This window comes from Periplaneta americana, chromosome 7 (genome assembly GCF_040183065.1).
Source record: "Periplaneta americana isolate PAMFEO1 chromosome 7, P.americana_PAMFEO1_priV1, whole genome shotgun sequence".
NCBI lineage: Eukaryota > Metazoa > Arthropoda > Insecta > Blattodea > Blattidae > Periplaneta > Periplaneta americana.
Genome location: NC_091123.1, coordinates 9,626,276 through 9,647,560, shown reverse-complemented (window position 1 = coordinate 9,647,560; position 21,285 = coordinate 9,626,276). Strand labels below are relative to the sequence as shown.

Below are 21,285 nucleotides of genomic sequence, written 5' to 3'. Positions count from 1 at the left end.
TATTGGCAATTTTCAGGACAACAATGGATACCGTTTACGACAATCCGATCACTAATGCACATTGTTGAAATAATAATAGGTGCGCTTGAAGTAACTTAAGTGTCTGCAGCTAACACATTTTCCAACAATAATGCACAGGTGTAAATTGTATATGGAATTAATTGAAAATTCTGTGAAGGATAATTCGCAGAGTTGTTTTGATGTTCCTCCAAGAAAGCACAGGAAACTTCTTCTGGAGAGGAAAGACCATTATTTTGAAGTTCAAGGTGAATTATGTGTTAATTTTGTGTCTCAAAGTTTATTTAATAATATCAGAAAAAAGTCGAATATTTTAAAGAAAAATTGTGCCATTTTTATCATCCCTTCTTCAAAATTGTGTACATAGAAGGCGAGACCAATCATTGCGAGCTACAGCACACCATCCTATTTTTAATACACAGTGATACCGATCCTCAGTCTACTTTTCTTAATACAGAGTGACACTGAATCATGGATCAGTGGCTTAAAACAGGATCATTAAAACAATCAACATTCAAGTGTGCCACTACAACTTAAACTATCCCTAAACGTGAGTCTGATGAAGGCGAAATGGGGGGGGGGGGAAACACACACAACCCCTCTCCACGAATATTCACTGGGGTAGTTGGGTTCCAGAGTTTTATTTTGGGTTTAAAAGGGTTCCGTGAATAGAAAAGTTTGAGAAACGCTGCTCTAAAGAAACAAATGCTATTATTATCTTACGTCTGCCAATTTTTTGGCGGAGGGGCTTACGACTTGAGTATTAAGTGTGGTGAATTCCACCACAAAATTGGTAACACAGTGAGATATGGCTTGTAACTAACAGCAGTATGTGGCACTTGCAGAGAATGCGAACAAGAAAGTGGCGAGTCCGCCTTTACCACCACAGCCGTCGCCGCAGCCGGTGCTGATCATGGCGGCGCCGCGCCAGAAGATCCCGCGGCCGCCCAATGCGTTCATGCTGTTCGCCAACGAATGGCGCAAGAAGCTGGCCGTGCAGTTCCCGCGTGAGAGCAACAAGGACATCAGCGTGCGTCTGGGCGCCATGTGGAAGGCCATGCTCAAGGACGACAAGGACAAGTACTTCATGCTGGCGCGCGAGGTGGACGCAGAGCACAAGCGCAAATATCCAGGTCAGTCCTGTATGTCACTAATAACTTACCGGAAGTTTCCTGCAAAGGCGTCTACGGTTTATAGAGACAGAACCATCCCTCGGTTAGACAGGAATCTTGAGAGACTAGGAACAATCATGCAAAGTCCTTTGACCACTATCTTTTTTTAATTGGTTATTTTACGACGATTTATCAACTTCTATGGTTATCTAGCGTCTTAGTAAGATGAAGGTCATAATGCCGGCGAAATGAGTCCAGCGTCGAAAGTTATCAGCATTTGCTCTTAGTGGGTTGAGGGAAAATCCCGGAAAAACCTCAACCTGGTAACTTGTCCCTACTAGGATTTGAACACGGACCGTCTCGTTTGACGGTCGGGCATGTTAACTGTTACTCCACAGATGTGCACACTACTATCTTAGAAGCCCTCGAAATCGGTTACGGTAATACAATGTACAAAAGCAAAGGATTCTAGATTCCTTCAAAACAGCAACTGTCAATAAAAATGTACAGTGTAAATTGAAAGATTTAAATAGAAATGTTACCAATCAATTTCGTATAAATCTACTCATATACTGGATGGAAAAGGGACTGTCTAAATAGAGTCTTTGTTAGAGATGAATCAGGTAGTGTCGAGTTAAATATAAACGTGTAATATCATTGTCGTCATTTCTGAACGTTTTTTAGATACTATTCTTACAGATATTACAGGAGAATGGAGAAAGTTACACAACGCAGAACTGCACGCATTGTATTCTTCACCTGACATAATTAGGAACATTAAATCCAGATGTTTGAGATGGGCAGGGCATGTAGCACGTATGGGCGAATCCAGAAATGCATATAGAGTGTTAGTTGGGAGACCGGAGGGAAAAAGACCTTTAGGGAGGTCGAGACGTAGATGGGAGGATAATATTAAAATGGATTTGAGAGAGATGGGATATGATGATAGAGACTGGATTAATCTTGCACAGGATAGGGACCGATGGCGGACTTATGTGAGGGCGGCAATGAACCTTCGGGTTCCTTAAAAGTCATTTGTAAGTAAGTAAGTATTCTTACAGATAAAAGCGAACAGATGGCAACACTGCAATACATATTCACGTAACAGTAGCGGTTGAGTCACAAAATCATGTACATAACTATACGAAAGATTCAGTAATATAACATTCCACAGAGGGACATTGGTGGCTGTGCATTTCCTCCTTCCCGCTCTAGTCTTGCTTTTAACTTGCTTCTACCGTCACTGAATGCAGTGTTGTCACGTCTTCCTGTCACACACTTCGTTACCGATCTTCAATGAAATTACGGCCAAACTGTCAATGATACGCAATAAGCCAATTCTTACAGATAAAAGCCAACAGATGACATTACAATACGTATTTAGGCGGTCCGGGTTCGCTCCCCGGGCAGGTCGTTTTTTTCGGGACTCTCCCGTTAATTCCAGCAACACTTTATATTTTTCTCTCATCTATCTATAATCTGCAATAGTCTAATAGATTGAGGTTAATATCTTGGGGTAGTACGGGTTTTTGATGCTGATAGCAGGAGGGCTTGGTGCTCCGGACCCTGAAACTTAACAGATAATTGTCTGCGCATGGAATCTCACTCTGTGTCTGCGCATGGAATCTCACTCTGTCAGAGTTGGGACAGTATGGCTCACCTGTTAGCGTCGGATTCACGAATGCCATCCGTAACACGAAAAGTCACTTCTTTCTGCCGCTGTAAATTATTATTATTATTATTATTATTATTATTATTATTATTATTATTATTATTTGTGTAGAATTGATTGAAATTACTTCTCCGCGATTACTTTCTTAAGAATTCCTTTCCGTTCTGAAATTCGGAGGCAAGGCATTTCAATATCAGTATGTAGGCCTACTAATAAGTGGTCTCTTGCATAACAGTTCGCAATCACATTTCTAACACTGCAGTTCTTTATAATTGGTTTTCAGCCCTGATTTTCGTAACCATAGCAAAATGAAAATGGTAATCACTATACAGTTTATCAGCTTACATTATTTCTTAATATTTGTTTCGGTGTCCACAAATTTATTTTAGTATTTTGAAACTTCTCTTGCTTCGGATCTAAAGCTAGAAGTTGCATACTGTTCTTTGAGAACCAGCAGCATTAATTGGTAAGCCGCGTGTGATCCAGTGCTTTGTTAATCTGATCCAGTGAGGGGAATGTGCAAACAGACTTGGAGCTCATTCTGGGTGCATTTTGTGATGCAGTGCCCTCTTGGTACGAGTCAATCGATATGACGGGGAGTCCAGTAATCGACGTACGTACACACCCACATACAGTACGTAGCACGTGTGCATACGTAACAATCAGCCAAGAATATGTGCCCAAAATGGATCGAGATTCGCAACTTCACATTCTGATAAATATGATTCGGATGCCTGGCAGAGATCAGCGCATCGACAATTCAAATATATATTCAGGTCTTTCGTGGCACTGAAACTTGCATTTGATTAATCAGACTGAATACTTAAATATCTGGTTATTCAAACTGTGGGTCATTAATTCAATCAATGTGATAGTCAATCGGTCAGATAGTTATTCAGATAGTCTGTCAGATATTTAGACAGGAAATATGTCAGTTGTTTACAAATAACAACATCATTGGAACACGACCAATATGTGCTGCAATTCGGATTTTGTTTGAAAATTCATTTCATTTGTGTCTCGCGTTGTAACTGACGCAAATAAGTTTCTAAATTACGTTCAGTGTAAAATCATGTTACACGAAGTAGACTATGTGTATTGCTTATATTGTTTATACCACTGCCATCGGGTGCTTGCCCACTTGCAGTGTAAATATATACGTACATATTTTCAGTATGAAAACATGCGAAGAAAACGTTAAGATTGCTTAATTAAATTTAATCGTTATATGAGTTGCCATATTTAACACCATCAACTGAAGTGCATAATATTATAAAAATTCTGTCATACAAATATAATATTAAAAAATCCATGTGTCTTTTATGTTTAAAGTACTAAAGGGAACAAAATATACTATAATTATAAATCCAAAATCAATGCAGAAATTCTTGGATATGAAACAAGATCGAACAGACAATTGACGTTGAAAACACCAAATACAACAAAATTTGGAATTAAATCATTTTTTCAATTTAGGATCAAAATAATATAATTCATTACCAAATTGCATGAGATTAATTAATACAAATGATGAATTCAAAGAACACCTTGTTAAGTATTGCTGGAAGGAATATAATCAAAATAATTGCCACAGATGATAATTTAGATTATTTTATTAAAACTATATTCTTTATGCTTGATAAATTTGAAGCAATTAAATTGTTTATGATATTACAGTAGTTTATAGATTTTTATATAGGTACCTATGTAATATATTCAAATTGTGTATCAGCTATAAATTATATTAATTCATTAAGTGTTCTGTCCAAGGGCAGGTCTTTCACTGCAAACCCAGATTTCTCCAATCTTTCCTATTTTCTACCTTCCTCTTTGTCTCCTCATATAGGGGAGTGTCGGGTAGTATCGGACATCGGGTAAAATCGGACAGTGCGTTTCTTTCATCTACCACCATATGGTAGTACCTGAATGACATGGTTACGTTTCTCTATGCGACATCATAGAAACGTAACCATGTCAATCAAGTACTATCATCGTGTGGTAGATGAAAGAAACTCACTGTCCGATATTACCCGATGTCCGATACTACCCGATTCTCCCCTAATACATATATCTTAATGTCGTCCATCATCCGATATCTTCTTCTGCCCCGAACTGTTCTCCCGTTCGCCATTCCTTCCAGTGCATCCTTCGGCAGGCAGTTTCTTCTCATTAAAAGACCCAACCAATTCCTTTCCCTCTTCCTGATCAGTTTCAGCATCATTCTTTCTTCACCCACTCTTTCCAACATAGCTTCATTTCTTATTCTATCTGTCCACTTCACATGTTCCATTCTTCTCCATATTCACATTTCAAATGCTTTTATTCGCTTCTCTTCACTTCGTCATAAAGTCCATGTTTCTGTTCCATACAATACCACACTCCACACAAAGCACTTCACTAGTCTCTTTCTTAGTTCTTTTTCCAGAGGTCCGCAGAAGATGAACCTTTTTCTGTTAAAAGCTTCCTTTACACCTAAGAAAGCAGGAAATATCTGGCGAACTCCGGACGCTTCTAACCCTAACGTTCTAGCATTCGTGAATCCGATGATGACAGGTGGGTTGTCCTGCTTCAGCCCTGACAAACCAAGGTTCCATTCCCAGATTAGTACCCCAGGGCCCGGAAACCCAAACCTTTCTATATCAGCATCGGAAACCCAAGACTTCGCCCCAGCCTAGCAGCCTATATTTAACTATTGCATATTATAGGTGAAATGAGGGGAATGTGCATGCTACTGGTGGAATGATAGAGGGAAACGGAAGTATCCCGAGAAAAACCCTCTGACACGTCTCTCCTTTGTCCACCACAACTCCATCACGATATGACCAGGGATCGAACTCGGACTGCCTGGATGGAAGATCAGCGCGCTATAGCTTGAGACACAGACGCGGCAATTTAAAGTGATACACAGCAGCGAATAAGTGATATTCCTTGACTTGATAAATATGCGGCAATGGAATTAGTTAGTCTACATAATAAGCATGTAAATAAAGCTCATAAAATACATATTAAACATGGAGTAAAATAACGACTGAGAAGGATTTATGAATAGTAAACAGAAAGTTATATAAATTTTAACTAGAGTTCTCAATCTCTAGTTCGATTCCTGGCCTTGCCCTGTGTCTGGAGCGAAAGCCGGGTTGTTCTAGTCCTCATGATTCGAGGACAGTGCTCATCCTGGAACTAGACCGCGAGTCCATGAAGCCCCTTAGAGTAAGAAAGGAATGTAGTGAGAGATTGCGGAAATGCGCGTTCTGAGATCCTCACTCTAACAAATTTCCACACACACCGTCTGAAAGTGTGTGAGACAGACAGAGACGGGGAATTTTCCCGCGATATCTGAATCGATTCTAGTGAAACTGCAGCCACCAAGGACGCCAACAGCGCGAAAGTTGTTCGCTATCTGCAGAACTCGCTCGCTTCATTACGGAGCGGGAAAAGTGTCACCTGTCGTCTGGGCCACCAGATATAATCAAGTTTACACACTGGCTTTTAGTCCTTCTTCCAGGTGACATTCCTGTCATTTTACTTTCTCACTACAGCAATTTTAAAGGAAGTACTGATTGTGAGAGAGAATCAAATTTGTTATATCAAAATATCATTTTGGGTACGGTGTTGGCCTATCAGTAAGTCAGTCAATCAGTCTGATATTATTCAGTCAATCAGTCAGTCAAATATTACTCAGCCAGTCAGATGTTAGTCAGCCACTCAGTCAATTAGTCTGTAAGCAGTCAGACGGTATTCAGTCAGTCAGATGGTAGAATTCAATCAGTCAGTCAGATGGTAGAATTCAGTCAGTCAGTCAGATGTTAGCCAGTCAATCAATCAGATGTTTTTATTTTTATTTTAGTAGGTTATTTTACGACGCTTTATCAACATCTTAGGTTATTTAGCGTCTGAATGAGATGAAGGTGATAATGCCGGTGAAATGAGTCCGGGGTCCAACACCGAAAGTTACCCAGCATTTGCTCATATTGGGTTGAGGGAAAATCCCGGAAAAAACCTGAACCAGGTAACTTGCCCCGACCAGGAATCGAACCCGGGGCACCTGGTTTCGCGGCTAGACGCGCTAACCGTTACTCCACAGATGTGGACTCAATCAGATGTTAGTCAGTCAGATGTTATTCAGTCTGTCAGTGAGTCTATCTGTCTGTCTGTCTGTTAGTCTCCTTTTGAGAGAATTTCGTTGATATACGATACGTAATTTACTTGCACTTGTTGTTAATATGACGTTGGTGCAAACAAATGAGCACGCACAATTTTCTCGATAAAGAAATTTTAATTTCAATCAACAAAAAAAAAAATTGCAATTTTTTTAAACAATTGGTAATAAAAACAACTACAAATGTAACAAAGGGTAACGCCTTGGTTTCATTTGAGCAAAGTCATTAACTAGCTCGTCTTTTATTTCTTAAGTGTTTATAAAGTGAAATAGTTAGGGGAGAGTCGGGTAGTATCGGACATCGGGTAGTATCGGACAATGCGTTTCTTTCATGTACCACCATATGGTAGTACCTGAATGACATGGTTACGTTTCTCTATGCGACATTACAGAAACGTAACCATGTCAATCAGGTACTATCATCGTGTGGTAGATGAAAGAAACTCATTGTCCGATATTAACCGATGTCCGATACTACCCGATTCTCCCCTAATGTTAAAAGTACAGATCTCTTAATTTTATCTTCTGTAATACTACTCAATTATTATTTTTAATGTAAAATTTAGGGGGGGAGGGAAGCAATTGTCCTATCGTGTCCCACTCTGAATGACGCCTTTGTGCAAAACGTGTATTTTATGAATGAAAATGAGATATGTTACTAGACGTATTTGACAAATAAAATTAATATTCTTTTATGTGCAATGCATAAAACAGAAGCCCAACCTCTTATCTGAATAAATAGAAAATGACTTCATTCATATGTATCTCTTAGATTATATTTCAACAATATTGACCAGAAATGAAAATAACTTCGTGATTTAAAAAAATGAATTTTTACGAAACGCAAAAAAAAAAAAAAAAGCGAAAGTATGTGTCATTTTCGTGAGATCAGAGAAAAAAATTTGGAACAAAAGACGATATCAGATGATAGACAACATTAAGATATATGGATCGTATGTGGAGACTAAGATGGAGGTGGAAAAGAATTAAGAATGGATTATGCTGGGTTTGCAGTGAAGGACCTGCCCTTTGCCAGAAAAATATAAATAAATGAATATTTTCACATTTTTTCCCTAATACAGCAAAGAATTAATTTCGAGATTTTCGCGAAATATATATTTTTTCAAAATCCCGATTGATTTTGACGTGCCGTCTGTCTGTGTACAGCGGATTCTCCTAAACTACTGAACGGATTTTGTTCGCATCAGTACTCTATCTAGTAGGCAATTCCTCTGAAAATGATGCACATAGAATTTAATAAAAAGTTAAGGAGGCCTTATTTGAAATCAAAAATGCACAATAACTTTCAACTTGAAGAATCATCGGACGATTTTCTTTGTGATTTGTCGTATTATGCAGAATAAACTGACAAGTGAGACGGGTGACTTTGTTTCGACAGAGAAACATTTTACTGACTGAAATTTTATTAATTATTATTATGTTGAATTGTCTAGTTTTGTTGTGAATTCATTCCAAATCTTGGTGCCTTAAGCTACAACTCTTGCCACATGTAACTACCAGGCATAACTTAGCAGAGGGAGGTGCAGGCTGTTTGGTAAGGATTTATCTTCCCTTTTTAAACCCAATTTCACACATAGGTGAACTACTGAAGGAATGTTTTAAAGATTTGGAATTAAAAAGGAAGAGCTTTCAATATACCACTAATTAGTTTCACATTCATATCACTTTTAAATGCCAATAGGAAAATAGTTTTAGAAATGATTAAAACAACTTTATAAACCGTCTTTAAAATGATGGTAACACTTTCATACGAGTATTATTAAGTAAGTATTAATGATAACAGTACATTGATGCATTATATTTGTTTAAGAAACTTTCAAACGTTCTTATTGGCACATTATAAATACTCAATGTGAGAACCCCTTGCTACATAAAATTCTTCCCATACTCTTTCCAACATATCTTTGCTTATTGATGCAATCATAGTAATCACCTTAGTTCTTACTTCTTCAAGGTCTTAGGGTAGAGATGACACATAAACTATCCTTCCTATATCTCCAAAGAAAGAAGTCGTATGGTGTCAAGTCTGGTGACCGGGGAGGCCAATGACTATATGCCATATCAGCGGCGGTAGCACGTCCAAACCAACGCTGTGGTAGGTTGTCATTTCGCAAATGTCTACGGAACAACCTTTGCGCCATTGTTATTGAATTTGCTTTCGCAAGTTTCAGAACGCAAAATAATTTATGTTGTGGAATTGTCATTTTTCAACAATGTCTCCCACGAAAACAGAAATAATAAGTTGTCCGAAACTTATAACTTGAAAATTTTACTACCAGATGATGTTTACTATGCTAATTTATAATTTAATACTGAATAATAATCATATGAAATTTTTATAATTTTGAAACATGGTATATATAATTCATATACCGGGCTTTCACTTTATAACTTCCAAGTAATATATAGTTTGTGTTACTACCTGAAGTAACCTGCAATCAATATTAGTCTTTGTAGTTTTATTCCCTTCAGCTGTAATCAACAATAACAACAATCCTGATTGTCAGGCGACGATAGAAAACAAAATGGGCTATGTGAAAAGAATGAGATGTATAAACAATTGACTACTCTTTTAAATTTAAGTATCATAATAATATAGGAGTGTCACTTGAAATTTAAAAGGGGACGAGTGGAGTGAGATGAGAGGGTGAAACTTAATATGCAATTAAAGCTGGTTTTAAACTTCCCCCTTAATATCTTAATTGACATGTTTTTTGTTTAAATTAAATTTATCTGAAATAGTTACTAAGAATGAGTGTTTTGAAATGAAAGCCCTGTATAACTAACCATTTTATATAAATTTGTGAACAATAAAATTAATTACGTAACGTCTGTTTACAGCATACAATTTTTTTTTTTTATTGATATGTACCTTTTGAGTAATAGTTAAATTAAGCTACAAACGATTACAGATACGCATGAAACTTACGAGAAAGTACGTGTGAACTTCGTGATATTCAGTTCTGTATTTTATCGCAGCTACTCCAAGCGTGAGTTTCTTCTTTTAATTAAATTTATCATTACGAACAGAGTATAGGTTTAATAAGAATGAAAAGCCAATTTTAGTTCAAATAGTCTTTTATACAGTTTTCATAATTACGTGCAGATGCTGTGACTCCAACTCCCACTATAATTAAACATATGAAGTGCTCTACGGCGAGAGTTCGATCCTGTTGAAGGCTCTCGCTTACACACGAAGGCCTGTTATGATGAAGCCGGAGGACGCTCAGTTGGCATACGAGGTCATCTGGTGACCGTACAAGATATACACGGGGCTGAAAATCCACACGTTGGGTTTCCATTCGTCTCACCCGTCTCTCTTGGACGTTACAAGCATAATGAACTAATTAGGGTTTGAATGCAGGACTTCTGTTGGCCTCTTCGTACACGTAAAATCATGAATAAAATTATTTCATTTATGTACTATTGTCTCGTTTTCGGTGGTCTTAATACTCACTATAAACACTCACACGTATGAAGGCCAGTCCTTGAGACAAGGGACACAACAAATTCCTGTATTCTATCTCCAGTTGCCTATGAAGTAACCAACCTCATTTACAGCTAGAAATGCTTCAACCAGATCCACAGCGAATAATTAAAAAATTAATGCCACGGAGGTGACACATACTTTCTCACACGTTTAACGTAGCCTATTTCGTCATATTGCTGTTTTTTTCTTCCAATGGCGGGTACTTTACATTGAGTCACTCACATTACTGTCCGTAGTTTTAAAAACACACAACTAATCCAAAAATTAGCATAATTGGCTATATAGATATACAGGGTGTCCTGAAATTCGCGCAGACGGGATATGTAATATGAATCCTGGATGAAAATAGAGGCAAAAATGTTAATGATAAAATTTCGTCGAAGAACTTTTAATTGAACAACACTGCACAAGAATGTATTAGTGTATGGTAATGTAATGTTTACTGCATTTATCATTGTAACTAACAGAAAATAAAATGCTAAATAATGGTTAAATAATATTTTATTACGAAGTTATGAAAGAATACAATGCAGCACAGGAATAATTCTCTCATTACAGAAAGATAATTAAAATAAGAAGTGGAAATAAAATAAAAAACGAGAGAGGTGTTTGAACCATGAACATTTAGTTTTAAAGCAGCGTACGCATAACTTGAGCTATGATCACAGGAGTAACATTTATTTGTAAAATACAGTGTTGCCACTGTTAGAATTAATTCTTCGGACGAAATTTTGTCAATATATTCGTCTCCATTTTCATTCAGGATTCACACAGTGTAGTCCGTGTGCGAGAATTTTGAAACATTCTGTATGTAATTAATTTTGTATAAAAACTACACATATATATATATATATATATATATATATATATATATATATATATATATATATATATATATATAATAACTTCGAGTATTCTCTAAAAGTTGTTCTCTTCTATGAGCATGAAGACTTGAACTCTAAGAAATCATTTATTACCACAATTTAAAAGCGAGCCAGCGCGGCAGAATTATTCGGAATCTCGTTTTTAAAGGATTACATCCCTTACTCTAAGTTTGGGCGAATGTCAATAAAACAATTCTAGTTTTCAAACTTTCGTTTTAACTGTCTGTTTTTATAATACTGATTGCTCTTTGACTAGTAAATAATGTTCTCAGAATCTCATTGTAAACCACAAATATTACAATATTCTAATTATTTTAAATGCGAGTTCTATAAATGAAAATTACATTTTGAAAATTTATCTTTTCCTTTTGATGGCCAGTAAATCCTTCCGTTTGATCGTGTCTTTTGAATAATATTTCAAAGAAAATAAACTTGAAATTGCAGTATCATTGACATCACCATGAAAGTGCTTCATTGTTGCCAAACTTGTAAAATGAATAATGAAGATTTGCCTTCTTCACAACAAAGTTTTATTTTAGTTTATCCTTACGGGTAATTTTGTGTCAGGTTGTGAAAAGCTAATTGCAGTTGGTGCTCACACCCAACAATTATGATCAAGTCATCTTAGTGCATACGACAATCAGACCTTCTAGCAATGTTGCATCGCGATGTTGCCTGCCGCGAAGACAGTCGGACGTCATTTCCGCCAATCATACACAAGTGGAATCGTACGTGATCGCGGGAATCGCGAAGTAAGTCGGCACAGATATTCTGGAGTAAAACCGCGGCGGTGGCGGCGAAAGTAGTGACAGTGGAGTGCACAGAGGCTGTGGGCTAGTCCAGAGCCCCTCGCCCTGCGTCCGCCCGCCCGCCGCCCGTCAAGGTATTGATTTGGCCGCGGATGGCGGCGGAGTTGCCGCCGGCTGACCTGCTCCCCGAACCGAACCGAACCGAGCAGCACTCCGCCGGTGCACGCACGCGATGAAGGTCCTCCTGTAGGCGCGCCGCAGCCATGGACTGTTGCAACCACGGGCAGCTCTACTACCCGCCGCACGGCTTCCAGCTCCAGCCGGCGCCCTGCTTCCAGGCCGACGAGCCGCCCGGCTACCACACAGGTGGGACCGCGCGCCTCCTGCCTCCTTGCCACGTGTCTGTCAGGCGTCATGTGTGTGTTTTTATTTCCATGGTGTCCGTAGGAAAGTGTTCCCGACTTGCAGGGCCGTTGGGGAAAGTGTCACGAACTTTCATATAGTATTCTTGACACATGTTACTAACACAGAAAGTAAATACATTTTAATAATATTTTTTACACGAAAAACGAATTCATAATGTTATAAGATCGAGCCAGTCTTTTTCTTTCGTTTGTTTACATTTATTCTACATTTTAAGTCACATTTTATTTCTAGAATTGGACTGGATTCATAAGAACAGTTACTTATTATTACTTACTCTTCATGTTGATCGCAAACAGAAAGTTGTCATTAATTACAAGATGCTGAATACGCGTTTCTAATATCCTGGTACCGAAAAAGTGTCTTTTTGGTGTTCCATACGTCCGGTGTACAGTAATATCTTCTTATACATTGGAAGAATTTCGCTCCTATTCATTATCTACGAGTAACTTTATTCTGGAACGATGCGCACTAAATATAATAATTTTACAATAAAAGTACTCAATGAGTCTTATTCTAAAAGTGACATAACATGACAGTTTACTTATAACCCACACTAATAATTCATTACTTACATTTTCATTAAAGTTGAAATTTCAGTCTCTTATGAGTTCTTTTTCCTTCCCTTTTATCTTGTCTGATATCAATTATAGGAACTTTGTTGAAGTATCATAAAATATCTTCTTATCATGTAATAGTGACCAATAATTCAAACATGACATGTATAATTATACATAGAAAAATTTGAAAGAAGTAGCTTAAACCATTTGATAAATAATCAAATTTGATTTTCAGAGGAATTAAATTAGGAAAACCTAAGTATCTTTATGAAGAAGTTTTAATATGTGTAGAAATTTCACTCATTCCCACCTCAGTACCTGTAGGTTATGCAGACCTTTATTTCTGGAGTTGATAAAATGACAGTGAGCACGTGGAGGACTAGGTATGAGAAGGAACACGGAGAAAGATACTGACTTGTCGAAAAATAGCTTTTCATCTAAATCCATAAACAAATTATCACGATATGGTGATAACGAATCATTGGTGCAGTGAAAACGATAGCGAAAATAAGAAAATGTCTATTCCGTCACAAATCTCAAAAGTAAAATACTGGCAGCTCACCGAAACCGAACCGTTGTAGACGGTTGCATGTGTCGAAGAGTTGGCCATGTGCGTCTGTACTGAATCCAGCCGGATCAGTACTGTAATCTTCACAGGCGTGCGCGTACCGGTAGGGTGGAGTAAACTCTGTCCCAACATAACCTCAACCCGAAGTTATCGACCGGTCGCCATGTTGTTAATACGACCTAAATGCCGAGTCGTCCTTGTGTGGCCTCAGCATGTCCATGGCAGAGCTGTGAGGTGCACTCCACGCACGTAGTTGATCCAGCGCTTCATGATTTTGACACCGCTACGTGTGCAGTTCATTCGGTGGAGAGGCTCACAATCAGTGGTGCCAACCTAAGGGTCAAAGACCCCGAATAATGCCACTTTCACCAAAATCATTTCATAAAATATTTAATTGAATGTTTTTATTTGGTGACGAGAAACATACTAATACATTCGAAATGTTTCATTTTTTACTTTGTAATACTGTTATGTTAATAATAAGATGAAATAGATTATAATAATAATAATTTATTTAATCTGACAGGATTAAGGCCATAAGGCCTTCTCTTCCATCCTACCAGATAGCACATATAAATACAAAAAAGAAATACAAACACTGATGAAAATGATACAAATTAAGTTAAAGCCCTATAGAGGGTCAACAGAGTCAAAAATACATTATAGAGCTCTCATCGAGCTAATACAACAAACAGAAAGAAAACAGAGATAGCAATGATGATATTGAAAACTGACAATAATAATAATAATAATAATAATAATAATAATAAATACATTACATATTAATTTTCAATTTTACAACAGCATAGTTACAATATTTACTATATGTCATGGGTTAAGGTGAAGTTGCGCAACCTGACATGTGTTCAACAAGCAATTCCACGAACTAGAATGTGATTTTTTAAATTTAAATTTGAATTTTCATATTGTCCGACAATCTCTGACGTGGTCAGGGAGAGAATTCCAGAGGCGTGGAATAGATATGCTGAAAGATGATGAGTAGAAGGAATAGAGAGAAGGTACATGTTCCGGGTTCGAGATAGTGAAAGGTAAACAAAACGAGATGCTAGGTAAGAGGGTGTGGATGATTTTAAATAGTAATAAGAGAGAGTTGAAGAATCTTCTTTCTTTAAGTGGACTCCAAGACAACAATTCTAGTGACGGTGTTACATGATCGAATTTTCTAATGTTGCAAACGAAACGAACGCAGATATTGTTAACACGCTGTAGTCTATGGGCAAGATCAGTATTTAGATTTGTGAATAGAGAATCGCAATAATCGAAGTGTGGCATCACTAAAGTTTGGATCAGGTTCTTTTTAAGGCTAAGAGGTAAAACATTGGTTAAGTGTTTGAGGGAATGGATTATGAATATGTTTTGAGAGAATTACTTTAAAACGATACGATACATTGTGACAGTGTAATTATAATTTTAAGAAATAGTATTATAAATTTAATTCACAGCAAGAAAACTGTCCAGTGACAAAGCAAGAATAATTATTTTAAACATGTTTATGAAATAAATGGAAGCCTAAAATAAAACAAGATAATACAATAAAGATTAATAATATTACGAAAAAACTTACTGAAAAACAAAATTTTGGTTCAATTTAAAATAATTAAAATAAAACAGCCGCTTTTATATTTATTGCTGAATTCTAAGCAGCTGAGCTCTGAAAACCAAACTTGTTAAAATAATCGGATCATTCTCGTAGTTATTGCCTTGGAACTACAATTAAACACCTGCATTAACAGTTAATTTCACCAAAATATTGCGGGTGAAAGGATGAACTCTGCAGATGTTAGCCTTAACTATGATGCAGTTGGCAACATTGCACTCAAAATCCCAAAGCAATCGACAGCCGCTCTCGCGTCCTCAATCCCCGGTCAGTGGGGCCAACCTGACACGCTTCACGCCAATAATGCGAGTATCGACGTAGCATCGCTGCATAATGTCTGTAACTAATCAGTACTATTTCAAAGTGAAACATTTCAACCCCGCGCAGGGTTGACGTTGCAGTGTCGGGTTCGAATCCTACTTACGCCTGGATGTTTAACCTTCGTCAATCTTGTTCTTCGTGTTGCCTAAGGTGGAGACATGGGTCAACCCACTACGGTACAAATAAACCCGCAATATGTGACAACAAATGTAGCAATTCTAATTGATGACTGGATTATGATTTATTTTCATTATGCTGCATATTTCTTGTACTCAATGTCTTTCTGCACATCTTAAATCGAAAGTTGCTTTATATAAGTGGAAGCTTTATTTTACATGTCACTATACAGTTTAACTAAAAGATATTGTTTAGCCAAATGTCTGAAGACAAGTTTGAACCTCATAAGTGACATCAACAAGATATATCTTATGAGGAAACTAAGCCAGGAGATAATGGAGTAGGTTGGACAGTTTCTTTTTCCCTCTATATCGCTGACTAGCTGCATATTACACTAATCAGATTTCACATATATACAAACAATTTGTTCTTCCTCTGACACATATCGTCAAGTGAGATGTACTGCCTGATAATAATAGATGTACATATCAGCGAGAACATCAATCAGAGGTAAAAAAGATAAAGCGCTGGAAAAGCAATATCCAGATTCTTACTGAAATAAGCATTTACAGCTTCCCTGATATCGACATTATGGTTTTCAACATTCTGGTACCGTGTCCCTAATCATTTCCTCCATATCCAGTAGGCCTATCTGCGTGTCAATTCATCCAAGGATAATGTAGGCCTACATTCAAAGTCATACATTTCGTTGAGAGAAATTCATTCATTCCTAGTGTTCTGCCCACGGGAAGGTCATTCACTGCAAACCAAGCATTTTCCAGTCTTTCCTTCTTCTTCTTCTGAACCGAACTCTTCTCCTGTTCACCATTCCTTCCAGTGCATTCCTCAGTAGACAGTTTCTTCTCAGCCAGTGACCCAGCTAATTTCCTTTTCTCTTCTGATCATTTTCAGCATTATTCTTTCTTCACCCACTCTTTCCAACACAGCTTCGTTTCTTATTCTGTCTGTCCATTTCACACGCTCCATTATTCTCCATATCCACATTTCAAGTGCTTCTAGTCGCTTCTCTTTACTTCGTAGTAATGTCCATGTTTCTGCTCCATACAATGCTACACTCCACACAAAGCACTTCACTAGTCTTTTCCTTTGGTCCGCAGAAGATCTTAAATATTATAGTCAAATAAATTAACTGTTTTTATGAAAGCCTTCGACTCTCGACAGCACGCCTAGCCTTAACAGCCCTTCAAAACAAGGACTGGGAGAAAATAAAAAATATGCCAGGATACTTGCCAAGCTATATGCCAGCATTAGAGCCAGAATCCGATTAGACAAGGAGGATAGCGTGTTTAAACTGGAAAGGGGAGTCTGCTAAAGTGATTCCATATCCCCTAACTGTTTATCAGTGTGTTAGATGAAAAATTACTATGAACTGGCGCATCAATTTCGATGGAGAAGTCCACACCTGTGGAGTAACGGTTAGCGCGTCTGACCGCGAAATCAGATGGCCGGGTTCGATTCCCGGTCGGGGCAAGTTACCTGGTTGAGGTTTCTTCCGGGGTTTTCCCTCAACCCGATATGAGCAAATGCTGGGTAACTTTCGGTGCTGGACCCCGAACTCATTTCACCGGCATTATTACCTTCATCTCATTCAGACGCTAAATAACCTAAGCTGTTGATAAAGCGTCGTAAAATAACCTACTAAAAAATCGATGGAGAAAACTACAGAACCTGAGATTTGCAGACGATATTATCTTACTAGCAACGTCACAGAGAATTTAAGACGAAGCATCTAGGAAGTCCTCCAGCACAGCAAAGAAATAAGACTACATTGAACCCTATTGAATAAAAATGACTAACAACGAAGAAGAAAATATCACAATCAACAACGAAGTTCTTCAATATGTCAAAGGATATAGGCTATCTATCTTAACCAAATAATGTAATTTGACAATTTTGCTGTACACACAGAGAAGTCCAAGACTCATTTCGACGGCATGATCAAAATTTTGGAGCTTTAGATTCATTTTCATAAACAGGGCATTCAACATAAAGATAAAAAGCGAAGTACTGAATAGCTACATCCTTCCACCTTGCTGTATGGAGCCCAGACTTTGTTTTTGACAAGTAGGGAAAGGAGAATGTCAGAGACATGCTAGAGGAAATTGAAGAGGAAGATTCTAGACGTCAGTATGAAAGACAAAATTCGCAGCGAAGAGCTTAGGAAGATGTAAAATGTCAAAGATTCCCCAACAGCAGCTAAGAACAATAAATGGAGATGAGCAAGCCATGCCCTAAGAATTCACTACAACAGACACAAACAACAACTTGGGACCCAATAACCGGCTACAGGAGAGTAAGGTGACAGAGAACACATCGATCAGACGACTTGGACGTCCACTTCGGTAGTAACTGGTCATCTAAGACAAAGGATCGAGAGGACTGGAAAAGTCAAATACAGGAAGCTCTGCGACAGACCTGAGGATATTTCTAGAAGTGACTACTCGGGATTATCTTGCTTTGGCAAGAGGTCCTTACTCCAAAGGAATTTCATGGGCTAATCCTAATCCTTCTCCTATAATAAAATATTAATAGCAATACTATTGTCAGAATGATAATGAGTTGTCACGAAACACGTAAAACTTATGGGAAAATACAAGGTGGGTCAAAAGTCGCTTTCCCCAGTATTCGTTCTTAGGTTTCATACTTTTACACATATACAGATGTTATAACTTGCATAAATTGGTGTTATAACTGGTGGGTTGACATCCATGTTCGTGCGTCAACTGTTTTTCCGATGTCATGTCTTGTTATTGTTGTTGTTTTGTATCATTGTGTTGGCTTGTGAATGGTTTCTTATTCGACATGAAGCCGACCTTGACTTCTGAAAAACAATTTTATGGACCGATGAATCCACATTTACTTAAGTTAAACGCCAGAGTGAACCGGCACAATTGTGTTTACTGGGCTAGTAAAAATCCACATGAAATTATCTCAAAAGAGTTGAACACTCCTGGTGTCACTATTTGGAGTGGCATTTGGAGCGAAGGTGTGGTAGGCCATTCTCTTTAGAAGAAATGGTTACCAACGACCGGTATCTCCAGATATTAAGAGAGGTGATTATTCCTGAACTTGAAAACAGCCCTCGTTTTGCCGAAAAGCAGTTAATATAGCAACAGGATATAGCGCCATCTCATTTTGGTGTAGGAGTGAGGGACTTCTTGGACCAGCAATTCCATGAATGGACTGGCCGTCGTGGCACAACAGAATGGCCACCCAGATCATGCGAGCTGACGCCATGTGATTTTTCGCTGCGGGATATCCTGAAAAATAATATTTTTGCTCAGAAACCGTAGGATCTGCATCATTTACGACAGATGTCGAACAGTCACTCGTGAAAATCGATTAAAATCGTGAGTTATGTTCTGTCATCTGTAAATCAGTGTCTAAACGTTGTGAATTGTGTATCGAGAAACAGGGCCTCCATTTTGAACAAAATCTGTAAAGGAATGTGTAGTAAAATATAAATTGAATGTAATTAAATGTAAGTGTTTGGGGAAAGCTTCTTTTAATCCATCCTGTATGTAACTTTCATGACACTGATTATTTATATCTTAACGTGTAGACCTATATCTTCAAAATGATCTTGTTTCATTTCAGACACTCATTTCTTCTTCTCTCTGGTTGTGAGTGTCCAATACTCGATTCCATATAGGAAAGTTTGAATAGTCAGTTATAATGCTTTGCACTGGTGTTTTCTCGCACTATGAAAGAGCTCGTCTTGTGTTACACAAAATATTAGATATATTCAGTTTAACGGTCCCGCGCCATGGCGTCGTGGTCTAAGGCATCCTGTATAGGACTCGCGTTACGGAATGCGTCCTGGGTCGAGTCTTCATGGGGGAAAGAATTTTCTCATGAAATTTCGACCAGTGCATGGGACCGGTGCCCACCCAGCATCGTGATGCACTTGGGGAGCAACGATAGGTAGCGAAATCCGGTTGCGAAAGCCATCTATAACGGCTGGGGGGATCATCGTGCTAACCACACGATACCTCCATTCTGGTTGGATGATCGTCCACCTCTGCCGTGAGATCAGCAGCCGGCTGGTCGGTCTGGGCCCTTCAAGGGCTGTAGCGCCACGAATTATTATTATTATTATTATTATTATTATTATTATTATTATTATTATTATTATTATTCAGTTTAACGTCCGTGTCTCTAATCACTGTGGGACCTTATAGCTATGTAGTAGAATTCTTCAACCTGTTCTATTATTTTTCTCTGAAATTACAATTTCATTCCTAACATGTTTCATTTTGACTAGGAAGACCGTTAGGACGTCTGAGGATTTAATTTTGTGTGTCCAAACGCACCACCTGCTCTAGAATCGTGAAGGGTTATGAATATGATGACGGTTTTATTTTAATGACCTTACAATGCATTTGAACTATTGTGTACTATTTAGAACCATTCTTTAGTGTATATTCCTGCACTTGAAGTACATTACACACTCTGGACACAAGTGTAGTTACTCGTTAATGCAGGACACGCCCTTCGGCGTACGAGAAAAGCAAAGCACATCTACCCTAGCCGCTCTATCTACTCGTATGCACTGTGACAGCGGAGGAAAGATCCGTCATCAAGTACTGCTCACAGTGAAACATTCACTATAACTCAACCAACTACAAAACGTCGTAGATCGCACTAATTTATAAAGCCTACACTAATTCACTGCTCTCATTCTCGCATGTAACTTTCTTCAAAGCTGCAAACACAAGATTTAACAAGAAGCTTCCAAAGACCACGCCAGGCCACCGTATGTTTAAAAGAACTTGATGCTTTCATCGAGGGTGAGAAGTTCTTGTGCACATGCGCACAATACTCTCTCTTTTTCTACCCATGTCTGTGGCTGAGGCTAACGCACTGATTTTCCAACTAGGCGGCTCGGGTTCGATCACCGGTCAGGTGGTGATGGAATTTGTGGTTGACAAAGCAGACATTGCAGGAAGGTTTTCTCTGAGCACTCCCATTTACCTCTATCATTTCACCAAAGCTCTCTTCCACCTTTTCCTAATTTCATATAATACCAACTGCAATAGATAAAAACAGACTGGGTTGAAATCTTGAGTTCGGTACTGATGAAGGGAGAGCTTGCGGCTCCGGACCAAGGGACTTATCAGGAACTCGTCTAACGACGTTACATGGCTCTTTCAGGGCTCAGGCATGATGGTCCACCTGTTAGCGTCAGAATTACGACTGCCAATCAGGCTACCAATAGGATGCATAATGGGCCAAATGAAGTCGTAAGGGACATTGGAACTGAGTTTTGAAACTACTAAAGCTTTAGATCAATTGCTTTCAAATTCGGTGGATTTGTTGTACTGTACATTTAAATAACAGTATCAAATTTAATCAAATTTCATGCATTAATTCCTTAAATATTAATTTTCACTCATTTTACAATTACATTAAATTATGCGTGAATTCAAAACGTCCCTAAAGGCTTCTGAATTGTTATTGCGTATTAAAATTTTCTGTGAAGAATTTACATTTCATGATTAAGAAAACTAGGAATGAATTTTTAAATTCGAGGATTGGTTAATGAAATAAAA

At 38.1% G+C, this 21,285-nt stretch overlaps 1 protein-coding gene across 3 annotated transcripts in view; it reads left to right on the top strand.

Annotated features, from left to right (window-relative positions):
- Window positions 1-21,285, top strand: part of LOC138702896 (AT-rich interactive domain-containing protein 1A-like) — a 109,609-nt gene that overhangs the window by 15,426 nt on the left and 72,898 nt on the right. For 2 of the 3 annotated variants that reach the window (XM_069830282.1, XM_069830281.1), the window contains exon 3: window positions 864-1,151. In XM_069830282.1, coding sequence (XP_069686383.1) covers window positions 864-1,151 — 288 coding nt within the window. Of the gene's footprint in view, window positions 1-863; window positions 1,152-12,173; window positions 12,472-21,285 lie in introns of those variants that run through there. The other variant, XM_069830283.1, reaches the window with a different exon arrangement.